Below are 20,179 nucleotides of genomic sequence, written 5' to 3' on the forward strand. Positions count from 1 at the left end.
AGTAGTGCCCTCTTCTGCCTGGTGATTCACAGTCCCTTCTACAACCCATTGCCTCACCCTGCCTGATTTATGTCTTTATTTATTTTCATTGTGGTAAAATATCCATAATATAAAATTTACCGTTTTCACCATTTTTAAGAGGCATCTCAGTGGCATTAAGTATATTTACAATGTGGTACAACCATCACCACTACCCATTTCCAGAATTTGTTCATTACCCGAAACAGAAACTCTGTGTTCATTAAAAACTAACTCCCTATTCCCCCGTCCTCTCAGCCCCTGGTAACTTCTATTCTAATTTCTGTCTCTAGGAATTTGCCTATTCTAGGTACCTCATAAAAGTGGAATCATACAATATTTGTCTTTTAGTGCCTGGCTTTTAGCATGTTTTCAAGATTCATCCATGTTGTAGCATATATCGGAATTTCATTCCTTTTTATGGCTGAATAATATTCCATTGTTCCATATGTATATACTACATTTTGTTTATCCATTCATCTGTTCACGGGCACTTGGGTTGCTTCTACCTTTGGGCTATTTTGAATAATGTTCCTATAAACATCGGTGTACAAGTATCTGTTTGAATCTCTGCTTTCAATCCTTTTGGGTATATGCCTAGGAATGGAATTACTGGATCATATGGTAATTCTGTGTTTAGCTTTTTAAGGAACCACCAACTGTTTTCCACAGCAGCTGTACCATTTTACATTCCCACCAGCAATGCACTTTATTATTTTTTTTAATTCTTAATTTTAAACTACAGAAATAATGCATGTTTGTTGAAATATTTCCAAGGATGCAGAGGGGCATGAAGTAAACAGCAAAAGATCCCCCTCATGCAACCCTACCTTTTAGATAAGTGCTACTTAGTATTTGGTGCGTATCCACTCAGACATCTTCCTGCGCATATCCACATATCCAAGTATACACTCAGACACTTCAATAAAAATAGTGGAATGTGCACGTGGTACTGCAAGGTGGTGTTTCATGTCGTTCGGTGTTGGCACCGATGGGCTCGGCTTCATGCGTTTCCATTTTGTGGGTGTACCTTGTGTTATTCATTGGTTACTGGGTACTGAGAGTCCAGTGGGAGCTTTCCCCTTTCTCGCTCTCACAAACCGCTCTGCGCTTCCAGCTTTGCCCACGTGGGCTCCCGTCTCACCAGACTGCAGCCTGTTTGGGGAATGGGAGCTGAGCTTGGCATGGGGAGGCCGTGCAGCCCAGAACCACCTTCCACACCAGTCTCTGCTTTTCTCAAGTTGCTCTGCACTGCCAGCGTAGCTAAACTAAGCTGAGCTGTGAGCTTCTTTGTGAAGGCGGGCCACCCACCTGGCCTTAGCTAGCAGGCAGCCCAGGCCAGGAATGCCCACCCCTCTGGGAATGCCAGGAGTCAGCCTCCTTGGAAATAAGGAACTTAGAGCTGGGCAGAGAGGTGAGCAGTGGGCTGGAGAGAGAGTGTGTGTGTGTGTGTCTGGGCTCTGGTAATATGGGGTGGGGTTTCTTTTTGGGGCTATGAGAAGGTGCGTGTGAGGCCATCAAGGCACGCAGTCCCCTCACACACTTGGAAAGACCCAGCTCAGGCCTGGCACAAGGCCATCTTTCAAGCCAAGGAGCAGCCCGTCTCTCGCCAGCACCTTCTTCTGCAGAGCCCTGAGCACAAAGAGGCCCGGAAAACCCATAAACGGCATAATCAGCCCCTGCATCTTGGCGGCTTGACTCTGTTTATTGCTTCCTGTCCCCGAAAGCCCTTTACAAACACAGAGGCTCTCAGGGGGGTGAGTTGGACCCGGTGGGTGGCCTGCCCCTGCCAGACGTCCCCCAGGACACCCTGAGCAGGCAGCTTCCCTCCGCGAGCCTTTCCACTTCCCACTGCCACCGCCAGCGGGGCTGAGAGAGGGTGGGAACAAGGCGGTTGTTTGAGAGTGTGAGGGGACCCCCAAAGGAGGGCCATCCCCCAAAGAGCTGTTTACTTTGTAATTGACAAAAGGCAAGGGTCCCATTTCTACCAATTTCCTTGAAGTCCTGGAGGTTAAGCTCTAATGAGGTGCAGGAGGGGAGCAGGGTAAAACCTTAGCCTCTGACTGACCCCTGCAAGGAGGGGAGGGGAGCAGGGGGCCCATCCCTGGGATCTGGGGCAGTCCTGGTTCCAAGGGCTTATGGGGCTTGCTCAAAGCCTGTTTTATTCTTATCGTTTGTATTACATTTTTTTTGTGTGTGTGAGGAAGATCAGCCCTGAGCTAACATCCATGCCAATCCTCCTCTTTCTGCTGAGGAAGACCGGCCCTGAGCTAACATCTATTGCCAATCCTCCTCCCATTTTTCCCTTTTTCTCCCCAAAGCCCCAGTATGTCGTAGTTGCACATCCTGCTGGTTGCTGTATGTGGGACGCTGTCTCAGCATGGCCGGACGAGCGGTGCGTCAGCGCGCGCCCGGGATCCGAACCCGGGCCACCAGTAGTGGAGCGCACACACTTAACCACTAAGCCACGGGGCCAGCCCCCTGTATTACATTTTTAAAAGCAGATTTTTCCTTGTCCACTGACTTCTTTCTCTTCCCTCCCTCTCACCTCCCCAACCTTCATTCTCCCTGCCCCAGAATTAACTAATTCACTTCACAGCCTTTCCCACCACTGCTGGTGGCTGAGATGTGACTCTTTCAAGGGGGAGCTGCAGCCCTGAAAAGTTGCCCTGGACACGGTGTTTCGGGACAGCTGGGGGTGCCTGTGAGGGCTGTTTGCTGTACTTGCCTTGTATCTGGGAGACATGGGGCAGAGGGGTGGGGAATGTGACACCTGCATGGTTGGAGGAGAGATGCTGTCTTGTGGGAAGAAGGAGGTGCAGGAAGGCAATCTTCCCAGATCCAGGGCTGCCCCTCCCAGCCAGACGTGGGGGAGTCGTCCCTCTCTGGGACCTGGGGCTCGCAGAGTGGTCTTGGTCGGAGGTCTGAGTTCCCACCCTCCCTCTGCTGCCTTTCTGCTTTCTTCATTTGCTTGCCTTCCCTGACTTTGAAAGTCGATTGACCACAAAGCTCCATTCACCCCCTGTTGGAAGCCTTCCCTGATTTAAAAAGCAATGGAGATGGGTTGGCCTGTGCCCTCTCTCTGTGTAGACCTGCTGTGCGTGAGGACCCGTGGGTTGGCTTGAGCTTTTCCACAGGGGGCCTGTCTGAGCAGACTTCCACGTGGGACCTGTGTATGTCTGAGCCTGTGCTTTGCTTGTGCAATTCTGAGCCTGCCCCACCCTCCTAGCTCCTTCCTGAAAGTGAAATGCTACCGTCCTTGCTCAAGAACAAAAGCCCCAAGCTCAGCTCTGCATGTTAATGATTTTCAAATGTGGCCACTTCCTCCTGCCCAGCCTGACTCACTCTGGCTGCTGCCCGATGTGGTTGGGATGGAAACACAACTTAGGAGAGCCCAGACCTGGACAGGGAGGCCTGGCTAGGGGTGGGAGGGGGAGCCTGGTACAGTCCCCTCTGGGCCTGGGACTGCTGTGGCAGAGGCATGTGGCAGGACTGGCCTGCTCGGCTCTGAGCTGGGGTGCACCCAGTTCTCTTCCATCTCCCTGCTCCCCAGCCTCCTCCATGCAGCCACTGCTTTCCTGCTCCAGGAATCCTGGAGGTGGGACCATTGCTAGGCTGACCCCATCTTCCCAACCCTTCTGGAGCCTTAGTTTCCCTCTTTGCCCCTTGCAGAGGCCAGAGGCTCACCACTGTAAGTGGGGGGACAGTGCAGTGAGTGATTGGGAGTGTGGGCTTTGGGGGAGAATCCTGCCTCAGCCACTTCCTGGCTGTGGGACCTCGGGCAAGTTATGTAATTCCTCTGTGCCTCAGTTTCCTCCTCTGCAAAATAACACTTCCTACTTCGTAGGATTGTTGCGAAGATTCCACGTAGGTAAAGTGCCAGCACAGTGCCAGGGTGAGTCCCCTGTAGGGTGGTAGCTGTAGGGTACATACCCCGCCTAGAGCCTGGCTGAGTGGAAAGGACTCATGCATACCCCCCACCAGCACTGGTAACCGTTAAGTGTGTGCACACATAGAGCATAGCCATTTGGGGCAGTCAGCATGCTCCAAGTTAGAATGATCTATTTCAGGATTTGTAAATGGCTAGGATCAGCAGGCCCTGGCTACAATTCGCGGATGTTTCCCACTGTGGAAGCTGGATTTTCGTTTTTGCCTTTCCTGTTCGTCCTTCCTCTTTGGTTCTTTTGCACACACACACACAGGTTCACCATACGCAAAGGTAGTGGGCTTCTGAATTCACCTGTGGGCTCTGGGTCTGATAACCCCACAACTCCTCTGTCAAGAATTCATAGACCTTGAGGATGAGTCAATCATATGATTGCCACAAGTAAGCAATGCTTGAGCAGTAGCTGAATACATTGTGTTTTAATGGTGATCATCAAAGAGCCAAAGGCATGAGGAATGTCTAGCTGCTTTTAGAAGGTTCCAGCAACTGCTGGGTGCTCCCCATGCCATCGCGTCACACCCCTTAAGTCTGGATAACCTTGCAACCCATTTGTAGACTGGGGCCATTCTGGTTACACCCTCTATCTGACCTGCCTGTCATGCCCATTCTGTGACAGGAGGAAGGGAGTGCAGGGGCCACACCTCCAGGCTGGCTCCTTCCCCAGTAGAGACAGAGAGGGTGCAGGTTTGGGCTTGTGAGGTGATTTGGCAATGCCTTTGTTTGATGACTGTTGACTAAGCCCAGGTGTGCAGACCCAATGTTTACAGAGTTCTGGTTGGCTCAGGTTGGAATGAAGAAAAGAGATGTTTGGGGGAATGGGGAGGTGGTGGTGGATAATCCAAGAGCGATTTGTTTAGGGCCTGGAGCCAGAGATAAGGTATTTTTGCAGATCTCCCTAAGTCAACCAGACAGGAACTCTTTTGAATGTGTGCCTACAGTGTACCTTGGCTGCTGCAGGCACTGAACAGTCCATGAATCTCGGTTCATGCACCTGTGGACCATCTGGGGACTCAGGGCGGACACAGAGGATGTCAGGGGTGAAAGGGTCTTAGAGATCATTTAGTCTTCCCTGCCTATTTTTCAGAAGGGAACCTGAAGGTCCAGGAGGCAAAATGACTTGCCTAAGATCGCATGGCTGATGGAGCTAAAAGCAGAATCCAACTGCATCACCCTGCAGGGTAGTGGTCCTCACACTTTACTGGGCATCAGAATGTCCTGGGGAGCTTGTTAACATGCAGATTCCCAGGCCACAACCCCAGAGATTCTGATTTAATAGTGGGCTGGAGAATATGTGTTCTTAGAGACACCTCAGGGGAGTCTGATGAAGGTGGTCTCCACCACCCTCTGGGATACATTGCTATAATGTGCAGAGCATTTGCTTCTTAGACTGATAGAAAAGCATGTGCACACTTCCCAAAGCCATGTGAGGTGGGCAGTGGAGGAAACAGGCAGAGGTGCAGACAGCTTGGGAGATGAAAGCATGAGGGGTTAAACCCAGGCTTTAAAACACATTACAAGTAACTCTGATGTGTCAGGAGACTTGACAGGCACACTGGTCTCTGCCTTGTAAGGCCATGCAGTTTGGATGTGGCACGGCCCTGGACAACGTCTAGGTCACACGTGGTTGACTCAGTGTCCCTATCTGTTAAATGGCTCTGATAATGGTAGAAGGTAATAACCTGCAGGACTAGATTATCATGAGGATTGACTGACGTGATGCACGAGAAACACCTTGCCTGGCACTCAGTGAATGGCAGGCTCTCCGATTGTGCTGGGGGTGTGGGGGCTCCCGCTTAATGTCTTTATAGAATGGACTTCTGCTGAGGATTTCATTTGAGGAAACAGGTTCTGGTTCTGTAGCTAAAGAAAGTGTACAGGTCCTCCCAGCACTGGGACTGGGATGCAGCCACCTCCTTCTGCAGAGTTGTCATCATGGTTTGTACCTAGCACAGCGGTGCCTTTCTCTGGCCCTGATCCATCACCCACCCAGAAGCATGTCCTTGCATCCCTGGAAGGTTTCAGTGATGGGAAAGGTCAGACTGAATACTGAATGTTTCTCTCCATTTTCTGGAAGTGGAGATTGTGGCCCCTGGAGGCCAAGAAAGCTAGTTATGGGACCCCTAGGAATTCCTGCCCCCTTCCCCTGACTGTCAGATTTGAGGGTCAGGGCTACAGCCCCAGCTGGCCTGAGGCCCTTGCCTGCACTCCCTTCAGGGAGCTGGTCCTGTGGGCAACCAGGAAGCAGGTGCCTTGGCCAGTATGGGCCACTTTCCCGTTCTGGCCAGTTTAGCTGCAAGTCAGGGCGGCCCGACCTCACTGTCACTGCACCAGACGCTGTAAAAACCATTCTGGGCACAGATGGGCAAGAGAGAGAGAGATCTGGGGCCTCACCTGGCCCTGCCGTCAGCCTAGTGAAGGGACTGCTTGCAGGTGGGCTGTGGGGAGGGTGAGGGTGCTGTTGATGCACATTAGCGTGTGTGTAGGAGAGTGTGGCTGTAATTTTAAAAACACAGCTTCAGAGTTGGGTGAAGAGAGGAGCAGACTGAGTGTCTGGCCTGGATGGGAGGGTTCAGGAAAAGTCTAAAGAAGGTGTCTGTCCCATGGCTGTGAGGGCCTGAGCGGAGCATGTGGCACTGAGTGAATGGGTTTGAGTGCACTGGTGGGTCTGGCACACGTAGGCACATGAGCTGTGTGTTGGCGCGTCCTGGTGTGTGTGCCTGCACAGGGAGAGGGTCCTGGCCCAGGAGTGGCAGATCTGGGTTGAAATCCCAGCTCTGCGACCACTGAGCTCTGTGACCTTTGGCCACATGCACCTTCTAGAAGTGAGAACATGAGGTTTCTTCCTGCCTTCCTAGCCATGGCGTCTCCAGAGGGTGTGTGGGTATGTGGAGGCGAAGCAGTATGGATGAGTGAGGGCCTCAGGTGGGGAGGGCACACTTGGCAGCTGGCCTCTGGGAGCCCCTGGCTGTGGAACGGGAGCTTTGCTGCTACACAGACTGAGAAGGGGCAAGGGGAGGCGAGGAGGAGGGAGCAGTCTATGGTTGAGGGGAGTAGCTGGCCTGGTAAGCGGCTCTAAACAATCTCTTCTGCTGTCTGGGCTGGGCTCTTCTCCATGGGTGGAATTTCTGATGTGTCCCGGCTGCATGAGGGGGGGCGATGGCCCTCCCAGCTGCAGCTGCCGCCTGCTCTTTTGAAGCTCAGGCACGGGCCAACCACCCCCTCCCCAAGCCTTACTCCCCAGCCCAGGCCTGCATTCCTAAGCTGCCTGAGGCGGCACTTCTGAGAATGCCACTCTGCTGTGCTCCTGCTGCCTTGGGTCCCTCCAGCCCCTCTCCAGAGGGCAGGCCCCTGTCTGGCCACCTCCTACAGCCCCCTCACCTGCCCCCCAGCATGAGTGGGAGGCCTGGGCAACCCAGGGCAGTCCAGTCCTTTCTCCACCCCAGGAAGCTTAGCTGGGAGCAGCGTGTGGGCAGGAAAGGGCTGTTGGCCCAGCTCTCTGGTCCACTGTGGGCCCCAGAGCCCCCCGGCCTGAGGTCCTGGAGGGCCCTGAGGGGAGGCCTTTGTGCTGCACACTCTCCCCGTTCAGGGTTGGATACAAGATCATAACCCCAGGCCCCTTCTGGCCAGGCTCTAGACTCAACCCCTGAGAACTCCGTGGCCTTAGGGCCTGAATGGCCCATGACAGTCTTGCTAACAGCTGCCCCCCCTACTGAGAGCATGTGTGTGCGGGGCCTGTGCATGCCCATCACATGAATCCCCCTCAGGGACCCATCCGAGGAGGTCCAGGTATCCCACTCTACAGATGAGGAAACTCGCTGAAAGAAGTCCCACTCACCCTGTAGGCAGCAGGATCAGAATGTGAGCTGAGGCCGGCCCAGAGCGAAAGCCCCACTCTTAACTGCTCTCCTCTACGGCCTCGTGCCCCAGACTCAGTACCAGTAAAAACCAACTTGTGGTTTCCCCTCCACGAGGAGCTTCCTGGCCAGACCCGACCCTGCTCTGTCCCAGTGGGCCCTCCACGGCTGTGCGTGGTCTGACTTCCAAAATGGCTGTGGCATCGGCCATGACCTTGCCCACCGGGCCTTCATTCTCTTCTGCAACTCCGCCAGGAGGTGGGCAGTCCCTGATCGGAGGGTTCGAGGCAGCCCCCTGGGAGGAGCAGTGCCTGTTTGCAGGACTGGAGAAGATCTGTCCGGATAGTTGCGGCAGGAAGGACGAGTTGGGAATCTAAGGATTGCAAAGGTTTAAAGCCCTGGAGGCTCTGTGGTTTGCTTTTTCCTTACGATTTTTTTCTATCATCATTCAGTTTTTGTTTGTTTTTTTAAATTAAAGAGACAGTATAAGGTGGAGGTTAAGAAGAGCGTGGACTTAAGAGCTAGAATTTGTGTGGATTCAAATTCTGTCTCTGTCACTGGCTGTGTGACCCTACGTCTGTAAGTTATTTAAACTCTCTGAGCCTTAGTTTCCTTATCTGTAAACTGGGTAGAATAATTGCTTTCCTGTGGGGCTTTGATGAGATAAGCATGCCAAGTACTTAGAAAGGCCCGGCCTGAGTAAGTGCTCAGAGATATTTGCTATAATTATTATTAAAAAGTAATTCATGTCCCTTGTAGATAATATACATATGCAAAAACACCATAAAAAATCACCGGCAGTGCTGTCACTTTGATATCCTTCGTAGGTTATTTTTTTATTTTATTTTTAAATAAACGAACATGAATATGAATTTAAAAGATATACAAGGATTTACAGGGAAAAATTTCCCTGATCTGTCTCTTATGGCCCAATTCTCCCAAGGAAACCTATACTATCGGCTTCTTGTGAATCCTACAGAATGCTCTTTCTCCCTCTGCATAGACACAGACACACTCATACCATCACGCTCTCTAGTGTAGTGACTGCTCACTGCTTCATGCCTTGCGTTGCTCCCCTTAGCAATAGGTCTGGGGCATATAGAGACAGAGAGATGCCTCCTTTTTGTTTACCGTTGTATAGTGTTTCATTATATATGTTATATGAATTCCATAGAAGTGGAATTCATGGATCAGTGGGTGGGGGCAAAGTGTGTGTTAGTGTGGCGAAAGGGGGCAGGAGTTGGGACTTCTGTTCCCAGGACCCTCCTCTGCTCACCCTGAGCACCCCTCCCTAATCTTGATTCCTTGGCCTGGATTCCCTGGGCCTGCTCGGATACAAAATTATGTGGCGGCTTTGACTGACTGCCTGTCCCAGGGCCCAGAGACGTCTCCTGTTGTCGTCTAGACCATGCAGTCCCCGCCTGTGGAGGGGCCTTCAGCCTAACTGCCTGAAGGAGAGGCCCAGGGAAGGGCAGCTGGCCCCTCTTTCCCAAGGAGCTGGACCTGGGCCAGCGTGAGCTCATGCCTGGAGCCAGCCCAGCTTCCCCGGCCCTGCACCTGAACTGCCAGTGGTCTCCTCCCAGTCTGGGCCATTGCACTTGGTCCCAGGTACACACAGCTTCCTGGCAGCCCAGAGGGGCTCCCCAGGGCTGCGGCCCCTGTGGGTGGGGCAGGAGGAGAGCAACTGCTCCATCCACCGAGGTTTGATCTCCCAGGCGCCTGGGTTGACTGTCCTGCCTGAGCTGGTGGCATTTGTTGATGGAGAGAGGGATTGTGATGGAAATGTTCCCAACCAGCTCAGGTAGAGGTGGAAAACAGTTGGTGCTCAGGCAACTTGACAACCTTGGTAGGTGGGGAAAAGGGTTTTGTAAGGAAACTGGTTCTGGTTCTGTGTGTCCTTCTGGAAGAGGCTTTGCTTGCAGACTCCTCCTCCTTCGCTCCCCTGACAGGAGAGCGCCAGTCACCCCCAGCCTCTCCAGGGGCAACTCTGCCCCTTTAGGACTCAATTCAACTCATAATTACTGAGTTCTTGCTGTGTGCCTGGCTCTGTGCTCACCTCCGGGGAATACCGAGCAGTGGTCAAGCCTGATGTGTGTGAGTGATGTTGAATCTGGAATCAGACCTCCTGGGCTCACATTTCAGCTTGGCCTCTTAGCTGTGTGACCTTGAACAAGTCACTCGATTCTTCTGTGCCTCATTTTTCTGTCTATAAAGTGGAACTAGCATTGGTAATATGTACTTCCTAGGGCTACAGAGAGGATGAAAAGAGTTAACAGGCATAAGGCACTTGGAACAGTGGTTGACACATGAAGAAGCAGGGAGTGTTATTATCATTATTACTATATTTCCATTATCCTACCAAGATGAGCCAAACAAATGACATGTTGCTCATGCCTGAGGAGCTTCATCCTAGATCTTTTCAGCTGGAAGGCAGGGTTGGCTTCTTGATGACGCCCTTTACGACACCCAAGCCTGATATTTGGGCCTCAGGAGCAGAGACGAACTATGCCATCCTTAGGACTGAGGCTCGGGACCAATCCTTCCATGGGGGAGGGACCTTATTAAGTTCCTTTGAAATCTCTTACCCTAGTCCTGCCCTACAACCCTCATTAGCGACAGACCTGTCCGCAGAAGTTGAGGCAAGAGAGAGAAAAATTAGGCAAGAAAATGTCTTTTTTCTCTTTTTTTTCTTCTACAGATTTTTTAAAGATTTTTGGAGGGGAGGGCGAATGCCCCAGCCTTACATTGAACTAAATGATGGCGGGTGGCCCAGAGGTGAGTGCCAACCCAATATCACACAGCAGGGCATGGCAGAACTGAGTCTGCCTCTCCCTCTCTCCTCCTCTTCCTCCCCTCTGGTCCAGCCCGGCCTCCTTTCCCCAGCGGCTGTGCCTGAGGGTCCTTTGCCCTTGTTGGCCACTCGGGGCGGGCACAGGTGTGGCTTCCCAGAAGCTCGGGTGCCTCGGGAATGAGGCTGGTTTTGCTGCAGGCCCAGCAGCTGTGGCCATTGGAGTTTCCATTAAGCCGTTTCCGCGCCTTGGGCAGGAGCAGGAGGCTCGCATTTAAAGGTCACCGGCTTTTGAAGCTGCAGCGACATTAATAGCTTGGGAAGGAAACAAGCCTGTGCAGGGGCAGGAGGACAAGGCGCCTCTGTGAGGGCTGCACCCGCCTCCTCCCGCTGGACGCTCACACACATACGCACGCACTTACACGCTCATACACACGCACACACTCACTCAGACCCTGAGAGCCTCTCTCTGTCGTTGTCCCCCTTCCTTTCTCCCCTTTTTGGGGCCCCTGCAGCTCAGAAGCCAAGAAGCCCAGGCAGACTTCCCTGTGCCCCACCGCCATTGCGTCTGAGGTGACAATTGAACAAGGATGCAGCTGCCCGGCCTTCTCCATTAACACTGCCATTACCCACTTGAGGTTTCCCCAGGACTTAGCCATGGTTACACCAGCGTCCCAGGGGTCATATGACCTTCTGGCCCCAGTGGCTTTTGCAGCCTGGATTCCTGATGAGACAAAGGGAGCCTGGGCCTCGTCTCCTCCTCCAGGAAATGAAAGGGCTGGCAAGCAGGTCGTGTCTTGCTTGCCAATTCTAATCACTTGGTAGTGGCTTGCCCAGAGCACTGCGTTGAAAAGGGTTCTGAGGTTGTGTGGGCTCCATAGCACCATAATACCTGGATGGATTAGTGATGTCTGCCAAGGACACAGAATAGAAAGTGCTGGCATGTGTGCCTCGTATTTCCCACCTCAGCAATCAGTTATGTTGAAACTCTTCGAGCCTTGGATTCTACGACCTCTGGGGCGGTTGGGTGGTTTCTCTCCCTTTTAGTCAGTCAGAGAGTGGGGGTGGGGCTCATTCTTGGGTTCTGGGAGAGAAGCTGCTGTTTACCCTTTCTCTGGGAGCAGCCAGGGCTTGAGCCCTGGGACACCACCTAGTGGCCTGGCATGGCGGTGCCACTGGGCTGGGCCCAGATCTTAGGCAAAAAGGGACTGCAAGTCCCTCTGCAGGATCACGGCAATCACAGATGGATCACAAGTTCGGGTCCGTCCCTTGTCCCTCTGAGACTGTCAGAGGAGGGAGCCAGGGGTGTGCCGGGACAGAGCTGGCCTGGGGCAGTCCCACGCTCTTTCAGAAGAGTGACCCAGGGAAGGAGGGGCAGGAAAGTGCTGGCAACTGGAACCTCTGGCCTCCCAGCCCCACACCTTCTCCTGAGGCCTGCTGTTCTAACCCCACCTTTCAGAGTCGGGTCCTGGTCCTCCCAGGGGGCCGTGGAAGGTCAAGTCAGATCTTGGAGAGGGTCAAGACCTCCTGCCCCCTAGAGCTGACGCTGGCTTGGAAAGGGGACCAGCCTGCCATCGACCTTGTGTGCCAGGAGGAGGCCCTGAGGCCAGGCAGCAGATGGCTCATGGGACCTTAACCATGTCACTGACTGCCTTGGCCTTGGTCGCTTGGCCTGTGGAGTGGGATAGTAATGCATGGCCCTGGGTAATGATAGGTCGTTGTGAGGACTGAATGAGAACACAGAGGAGAAACTAAAAAGCACCCCCCACCAATGCCGTGAGCCGGAGGAGGGAGGCAGCGGAAGACAATGCATAGTTATTGTGTTCCCGCTCCTTTCCCTCCCTCCGTACTTATCCACCTGACAACCGCCTGTGGACAGCACCAGGCACTGTTTTAGGCCCGGGGGCACCACAGCGAATCAAGCAAGGACCTCGTCTGCATGGAGCTTATATTCTAGTGGGGAAGATGGCCAATGACAATTAAATACATAATCTCTCAGCTGGTCTGTTTCATGAGGAAAACAACGCAGGGTCAAGGGTCAGGGAACACTGGCAGAGGGGTGTGTGGTGTTGCCTCTCTGATAAGGTGATGCTTGAGTAGGGACCAGGAGGAAGGGAGGGAGGGAGCTGTGTAGGTATTTGGGAGAAGAACATGGCAGGTGGTGGAAAGAATAACTCCAGAGGCCCCTAGATGGGCGCAAGTGTGGCTTGTGAGCGGACGAGCAAGGATCCGGGGTGGCTGGAGAGAGTGAGGGGGGGAAGAGAATGAGGGTCTGTGTGTGTGCATGGTTTGACAGCAAAGTTAGAGAGGTGGCACCGGCAGGACCATATGGAGCCTGGTGCACCACAGTAAGGCTCTGGGTTGTGTTTTGAGGACACAGAGTGCCATTGGGGGTTTGGAGCGGAGGAACAACATGCCCATCATGATAAGTAGTCTCAAGGGAGACAATGAGGGAGGTGGGAGACAGGCACGGGGGTAGCAGTGGAGGTGGGGAGGAACGGCCAGATTCTGGAATCAGTTTGAAGATAGAGGAGACTGGATTTGCTGTGGTGGGGCGTGGGGTGTAAGAGAATGGGAGCACTCAGGACGGCTCCCAAGTGTTGGCCTGAGCCACTTGGAGTTGCCATTAACGGAGGTAGAGAAGGCAAGGAGAAGCAGGTTGGGGTTGGATGGAACCACAAAGTCGGATGACCCACTATGTTGGAGCTGCTACTGGACGTCCAAGTGGAGGCAGCAGGTCGGATGTGCAAGTGTGGAGCTGAAGGGCGTATTCCCAGGAGACCTCAGGGGGTCGGGAAACTTGGGAGCCAGTATTGGTTGTGTTGATGGCATTTAAAGCCGTGGGACTGGCTAAGATCCCTCCGGGCATGAGTGTAGCCCAAGAAAAGGGCCAAGGCCTGTGCCCGAGGCCATGCCAACCTGTCTCATTGGGTGCTTACTATGCCCCAGGTGCCCACGTAAGTTCTAGCACAACACCCCTTCCAGGTAGGTATTATCCCTGTTTGGACAAAAGAGGAAGCTGAGGTTCAGAGAAGTGAGATAACTTCTCCAAGTCACACAGCCTCACTTGGCCCAGTCAGAATGGGAACCAGGACTCTGGCTCCTGGGCTCTCACATCCCCCATGTGGGCCCCACTGGCCCCGCAGGAGACTGGCTGGGATGACCTTGGACAAGGTCAAGAGAACAGCACTCGGGCAGCATGCCCACCTCCTGGGCCAGGCCGACAGTGATTCAGACCTTGGCTGTCTGCTCACGCTTGGAGTGAAGGTTGGCCATTCGCCGCCCCTGCCAGGCCCAGATTCCTTTCTGGGGAGGTGGAAGGCCTGGCTCCCTGGGACCTGGGGGAGGACAGGTGTGGGGTTCTCTTCCGAATCTCCAGGTTGCTCACACCGTGAGTTCAGGAGAGCCTTTGAGTAGGCTTCCAAGACATCTAATGGGCTGAGTGGGTTTGATTCTCTTCCTTTTTCAGAAGGCTGCCAGGGGTTATTTCCCTCTGTTTCCCTGCCAGCGCCCAGCAGCTGGGGTTCAGAGAGGTGGAGTGGTTTCCCCAAGGTCACAGAGTCAGCTATGGGGCAGAGCCAACAGACACCCTTCTTTCCCTCTCTCCCCAGTGCTGTCTGGGTCATATTTCCTCTGAGGGCAAGTGAGTCAGTCCGTACCCAGCCTCCTGAGCCTGGGGCACACGTGGCTGCATTTCTGAGGCTCCTTGGCTCCCAGCCCTGTAAGCCTGACTTGGCATTTTTGCCTCTTAGGAAGTGGTTTCTTAATTCTGGCCTCTCTACATATTGGCTGTGTAACTTTGCGCAAGTTACCTAACTTCTCTGAACTGGTTTCCACAGCTATAAAAGGGAGACGATAACATCTATCTCTGGAGTTGTAATAAAGGTTCAACGTGAAAGCGCCTGGCACAAGCTCATAAACCTAAGTCGCCTGCCTTAATTCTTTCACGTGTTTTAAATTGCTTTTCATTTGAGCTGTGCTGGTTGCAAAGGCAGCCTGGCACGGCTGACTCTGACCCTGAGGACAGTCTTTCTCCCTGCTCCCAGCCACGCTAGCCACACCTCAGCCCTGGCCACAGACTCTGCACCTGAGCTTAGCAAGGGGGGAGGGCGACGGTCCTCTGAGAAGTGGGGGCCCCCACAGCCCCACCTGGTGCTAATTATAGGCAGCCTGGCTTTTAGGAGTCTGAGTCCTTGCAGAGTCCTGTGAAAATGGTATTTCTGTACATCAAATCCTGTTTCCCTGCTTTTCCCATCACTGTTTCTCCTCATCCACAGAACCGCCCTTTGATGGAAAAGTCTAGACGTTGCCACCATGGGCTCTGTATCCTTGGGCAACTCCCTCCTCATCTTGGGTCTCATCTCTTCATCTGTAATGCGGAACAGGGTGTGGGGCTGCCTCAGAGTTGTCAGCCGTTTACATGTCACGGCACACACACAAAATGCTATTTTTCAAGGCTTTGCACCTAGAAAATGGAAGAGGCTGCTTGAGCTGTGATGTCTCCAGCTGCCCAGGCCAGACAGGCCTCCCCTGGGGCTGCAAGGATCAGTATCTCCTTCCAGAGGGCTGAAGGAATTCCAGGGGTTGACATCCAGATGCTGGGGAAGCATCTCCTAGAATCCCCCGCCCCATCCACTGCAGGTAGCAGCCTGGCCAGTATACCAACTGCTCCTGGCCCTTGGCCAGCCTTCTGGGGCTGGGGCAACAACAGTCATGCTGCTAACCATGTTCTAGGCACAGTGATGAAGATTATCTTGTTTAATTCTCATCGAAGTCCCATACGTATATGTGAGGGCATTGGGCACAGCGGGGAGAGGAGACTTGTACGAGGTCCCCCTGCTGAGTGTGGCAGAGCAGGAATTGCCGCCTGGGTCTGAACCAGTGCACTTACTGTAAATGGCAGGAGTGCGAGAGTGCCTCTCAGGGGCTTCCCAACACTCAGAGAGGCCCAGAGCCTGATGGAGCCATAAAAAGGGCTGTTAATGGGGAAAATGACAGCCCCATCATCTTCCTTCTTCCTCTGCCAGGGGTGGATGGGGTCCTGGCTTCTTTCTCCAAGGGACTGCCCTTGGCAAAGTGGGAGCCAGGTCCCTCAATCTTTCTTACTAAATTACTCCAGGGGCAGGGAGAAGGCGGCTTGACTCCAGGTTAGCACAAGGCACTGACCCCTGCGTTTGGTGACACCAGGACAGCAGATGGCAGCCCAGGGCACTGGCTTCTGGGGCCTCTGGGCCCTGAGGTCTCGTTAGAGGCCTCAGGGCAGGTCTCCAGAACCCAGCACAAAGGCAGCTGCCAGGGTGGAGCCCCACCTTGGAGGGCGTTTTGGCAGGGTCAAGTAGCATCCTCTCCAACCTTCCAGTGTGTCAGGAGTGGTGGGAGCTGTGGGGGTGGGGAGTTGGGTGTCTTAAAGCCGGCTGTGGGAGGCCATGTCATACTTGGCTACCTTCCCATGTTCATTCTCATAACAAAATTCTTAGACTGATCATTTGAGGTCACCCTTCTCTGTCTCCTTGTGAAACGGCTTTGGCCTCTCTGGGCTGTGACTTGCTCATCTGGGAAGAGATGGGTGGAGGAGGTTAGATAGTAAATCGTACTTCACCCAGTCAAAAGAATACTACTAGGGCATTAAAAACGATGAAGTAGAGCTATATATTCTGACATGAGAAGACGGCTACAATAAATTATTATGTGGAAAAACAAATTGCATAATAGAATTTATGGTTTGATCACATTTCAGTAAAATAAATTCCTCCGTGTGGTAGTATATGCATAGGAAAAGCACCTAGATGTAGATACACCAGAGTGTTAACAGATTTTCTCTGGGGGTGGGAGGAGATTATAGTCCTGTAACATCAGTGTCCAGAGGCTGTCTGGGGCCCATGTGCTTCTAGTTTCCTGTTCTTGAAGAGAGCCCGCCTCCCTGGGACTAGGCCGACAGCCACCCAGCAAGCCCCGAACAGGAGCCCTGGACCATTTCCACGTCCCTCTAAGGAGGTGGAGGTTTGAAGGAGATAAGAACTCAGCATGGTGGCACTGGAAGGCCCTGAGGGACAGTTATGAAGTCCCATTTGACCTGTGAGGGGGCTATCCTAAAGAGACAAAGGGAATCCGTGGTAGCGATGGCTCTTCTGGCCCCAGGTAAGGGCTGGTGCTTCCGCTGCATCTTCCGCACCCAGCTTGTCTTGTCTTCCTTACATCATCGGTTATTTGACTGTTGAGATCATGGCAAGGAAGATCCTCCCGTTGATTTGCACACACCAGTGTTTCCACATCAGCTGTTAATATTATGACCCCAAGTTCTAGAAAAGGGAAAACAGGTTTGCACCTGTTTCATCAGACTTAAGAATACCCTTTGATGGGACAGTGCCTTAAAATAAAGCTGCCACTTTCCTACAATTAGCAAAATGACTGTAAATCTTGGGATAAGCATGAGAAAGTCAGCACTTGATGTTTTTAGTCACATTCAACTCTCACTTGACTGCACTAACAGAAATGCGACCTTGGTGATGATTTACATGCCTAATTCTGACTGGGGGGCAAGCTTTCTGTCGCAGATTTTGTGGAGCTCTGCACACATTGGACGCCATGATGGTGGGACCATGATGTTGGGAACTGTGATATGGGGAGATGAGGAAAGCAGGGACTGGATGGGGATGGAGACCAGAGGGGCAGTACATGGCCTATACAGAGCCCCTTCTGCCCCAATCAGGTCCTCAGGGGTCCTTGGTAGTGTGTAGTGATTGAGACCAGTGGCTCAGGGGCCATAGTCCTGGGTTCAATTCCCGCCTCCTCTTCCTCAGCGCCTAAGCCTCAGTTTTCCCATCTGCATAATGGAGATACTAGCACCTACCTCATCGTGGTGTCATGAGTCAGCCCACACAGAACACTTAGGATGGTGCCTGGCACAGAGTAAGCCTTTGCTGACTCCTAGCTCTCCTGTGTTAGGAGAGAACTGTGGCTGCAGCTGGAGAGAAGCAGAAAGCCGAGTTCTCCCGCGGCAGGGGTGGCCCTAATTCCCTTGGCCACCACGCCGAGCTCAAGTTCGTTGCGCTGCGCCCCTGACTGTGTTTCCCTCGGTTTCAGGTGGGACCGTCCGTGGAGCCGGCCCCAGGATGCCCCGGGGGTGTGGATGACCAGCAGAGCAGCCCCACACGGCCCAGGCCCGGATGCCGCCGCCCCGCGAGGACCGCTCCCCTCGGGCCGCCGGTGGCCCCGCGCCCTAGTCTCCTGAGCCGGGGACCCCGCCCGTGCGGTTCCCGCCTGGCCGCCCAGGGGGAGGCGCGGGAGTGAGCTTCCCGACCCAACCGGCCGAGCGAGCGGCGCCGGCGCAGGGACCGGGCCCGGGGCAGGGGGCTCGGCGCGGCTGGAAGCATTTTCCCGCAGCGGCTCGGCAGGATGACCAGCCTGTTCCGCCGGAGCAGCAGCGGCGGCGGCGGGGGCGGCGGGGCGCGCGGGGCCGAGGGCAGCGCCGCGGCCGCCTCGCAGGAGCTCAACAACAGCCGGCCCGCCCGCCAGGTGCGCCGCCTCGAGTTCAACCAGGCCATGGACGACTTCAAGACCATGTTCCCCGACATGGATTACGACATCATCGAGTGCGTGCTGCGCGCCAACAGCGGCGCCGTGGACGCCACCATCGACCAGCTGCTGCAGATGAACCTGGAGGCCGGGGGCGGCGGCGTCTACGAGGACAGCTCCGACTCGGAGGACAGCATCCCCGCGGAGGTAGGGGCGCCGCCCAATGATTCACCAGGAGCTCCAACCACTATTTGAACCTCTTAGAGAACTTGGGTTGTACCCTTGCCTGGATTCTAACTAGTAAGCAGCCTTATTTCCCCCAGAGAAACCGTACCCAAGTCAGTCAGTGGCCTTATTTTGTGGGCAGAAATCATGCAGTCATTCAACAAACACTGAGCACCTACTCGGTGGTGTGCCAGGCACAGTACTAGACTCTAGGTCAGGGGTCATTGGAATCAAGGAGCTTGTTAAAAATGTAGACACCTGGGCCTCACCCCAGCATACTGAATCCCAGTTCCAGGCTGGAGCCCTCTACTCTGTATTTTCCAAGAAAGGCTCCTCTTGAACCTCTGGGTGTCCACTTTGGCCAAGACAGACACAGTTTCTGCCCACACAGAGCCCACAGTCCAGTGCGGACTAGAGGCAAGTGTCAGGCAATGACAGTCCTGAGTGCTAAGAGCTATGATGGAGAAATGGCAGCAGCAGAGATGGCTAGGCTGAGACTCAAAGGAAGAGTGAAGAATGAAGGGAAGGGTGTACAAGCAGAGGGAACAGCATGTGCAAAGGCTCAGAGGTGAAATAGAGCATGAGTGGTTAGGGAACTGGCGGCAGGAGCATCTGTCAGGATCCTAGAGTGAGCAGGGACCGGGAGGTTGACAAGGCCCTGCTGCTCATAAAGGGTGGAGCTGTATCCCTAGGGCACAGGGAGCCTCGGAAGAGGAGAGACTGTCAGACTCGCTAGTTAAATTCCTCTGGCTGCGGCATGATGGAGGCGGTAGTGAGCGAGACCTGAGCAGTTCTCTCCTTTCTCCAGAGAAGTGGCTAGGGGAGAAGGGAACCACCCCCCCACACTGCATCCAGGCCCACCTGCTGGGCATGGCCCGTCCTCTTCGGCCCATCTAAGAGTTCAGCACACATTTGGCCCCCTAGTCTCTGCAGGACCTGCAGTGCTGGGTGCAGAAGGGACACATCTTTCAGTGAGAGGGTCACTGCCTGCAGGGGCATCTGGGACGTGCAGCCATGGACAAGACAGACGGACCCAGTGGATGGGATTTAACTCTCCTCTTCACTGAGTCCCAGCCTATGCCAGGCACCATCCTGTATGCTTTAGATGTATCATCTCTTTCTAACCCTCGCGGACTTTGCGAGGCAGCATTATTATTACCCCCGTTGACAGTGAGAAAACCTAGACCCAGATGTGGCCTCAGAGTCCTTCTTGACACAGCCCTGCAGGCAGCCACTCTCCATCCGTCAGGGTCAGCCTACAGGTCCAAGCCCACTTGCTCTTCCTCCCTTAGTGGGTGCTGTCTGGGCTTTCTCTCTCCAGCTGGGGGAGCAGCTCTGTGGGAGTGACATCTGACTCATCCCTGTGTCACTTGCAGCACCCAGGACAGTCCTGGCACATAGCAGGCACTCAGGGAGTGTTTGTTGAATGAATAAATGTTGCTGCTGCCTTGGCACAGCTTTCTTTAGTCCTTTTTCCTGGGAGACCACTTCTGTGATCTGCCTGGATTAGCCAGTGGAGAGAGTTTTGGAAAAACCAGATCCTCTTTATGAAAAGGAGCGGGTGTGTGTGTGTGTGTGTGTGTGTGTGTGTTTGCAGATACATACATTAAGTGTGAGCTGGAAGGAAAGTTCTCTGCGAACTCTGACCCCCTCTACAGTCTCATTTGTTCTGACAGTCTGGCAGGTAAGATAATATTTCCTCCTTTGTCCACGGCACCCACAGCCTGTGAACGTCCGCAAGCCTTCACCATCCACTACACGGGCCTGCGCTGTGTGTGCTTCTGTTTCCCTAAGAATCTTGCTCTCCAGATTGAGCCCCTTCCCGGCCCCCCT

General features: G+C 53.8%; 1 protein-coding gene across 1 annotated transcript in view; it reads left to right on the forward strand.

Annotated features, from left to right (window-relative positions):
- CUEDC1 (CUE domain containing 1) overlaps window positions 1–20,179 on the forward strand; it is a 77,036-nt gene that overhangs the window by 38,487 nt on the left and 18,370 nt on the right. The window contains exon 2 of the mRNA XM_058560588.1: window positions 17,690–18,328. Coding sequence (XP_058416571.1) covers window positions 18,002–18,328 — 327 coding nt within the window. The 5' untranslated portion in view covers window positions 17,690–18,001. The remainder of the gene's footprint in view (window positions 1–17,689; window positions 18,329–20,179) is intronic.

Source organism: Diceros bicornis, chromosome 18, assembly GCF_020826845.1.
Source record: "Diceros bicornis minor isolate mBicDic1 chromosome 18, mDicBic1.mat.cur, whole genome shotgun sequence".
NCBI lineage: Eukaryota > Metazoa > Chordata > Mammalia > Perissodactyla > Rhinocerotidae > Diceros > Diceros bicornis.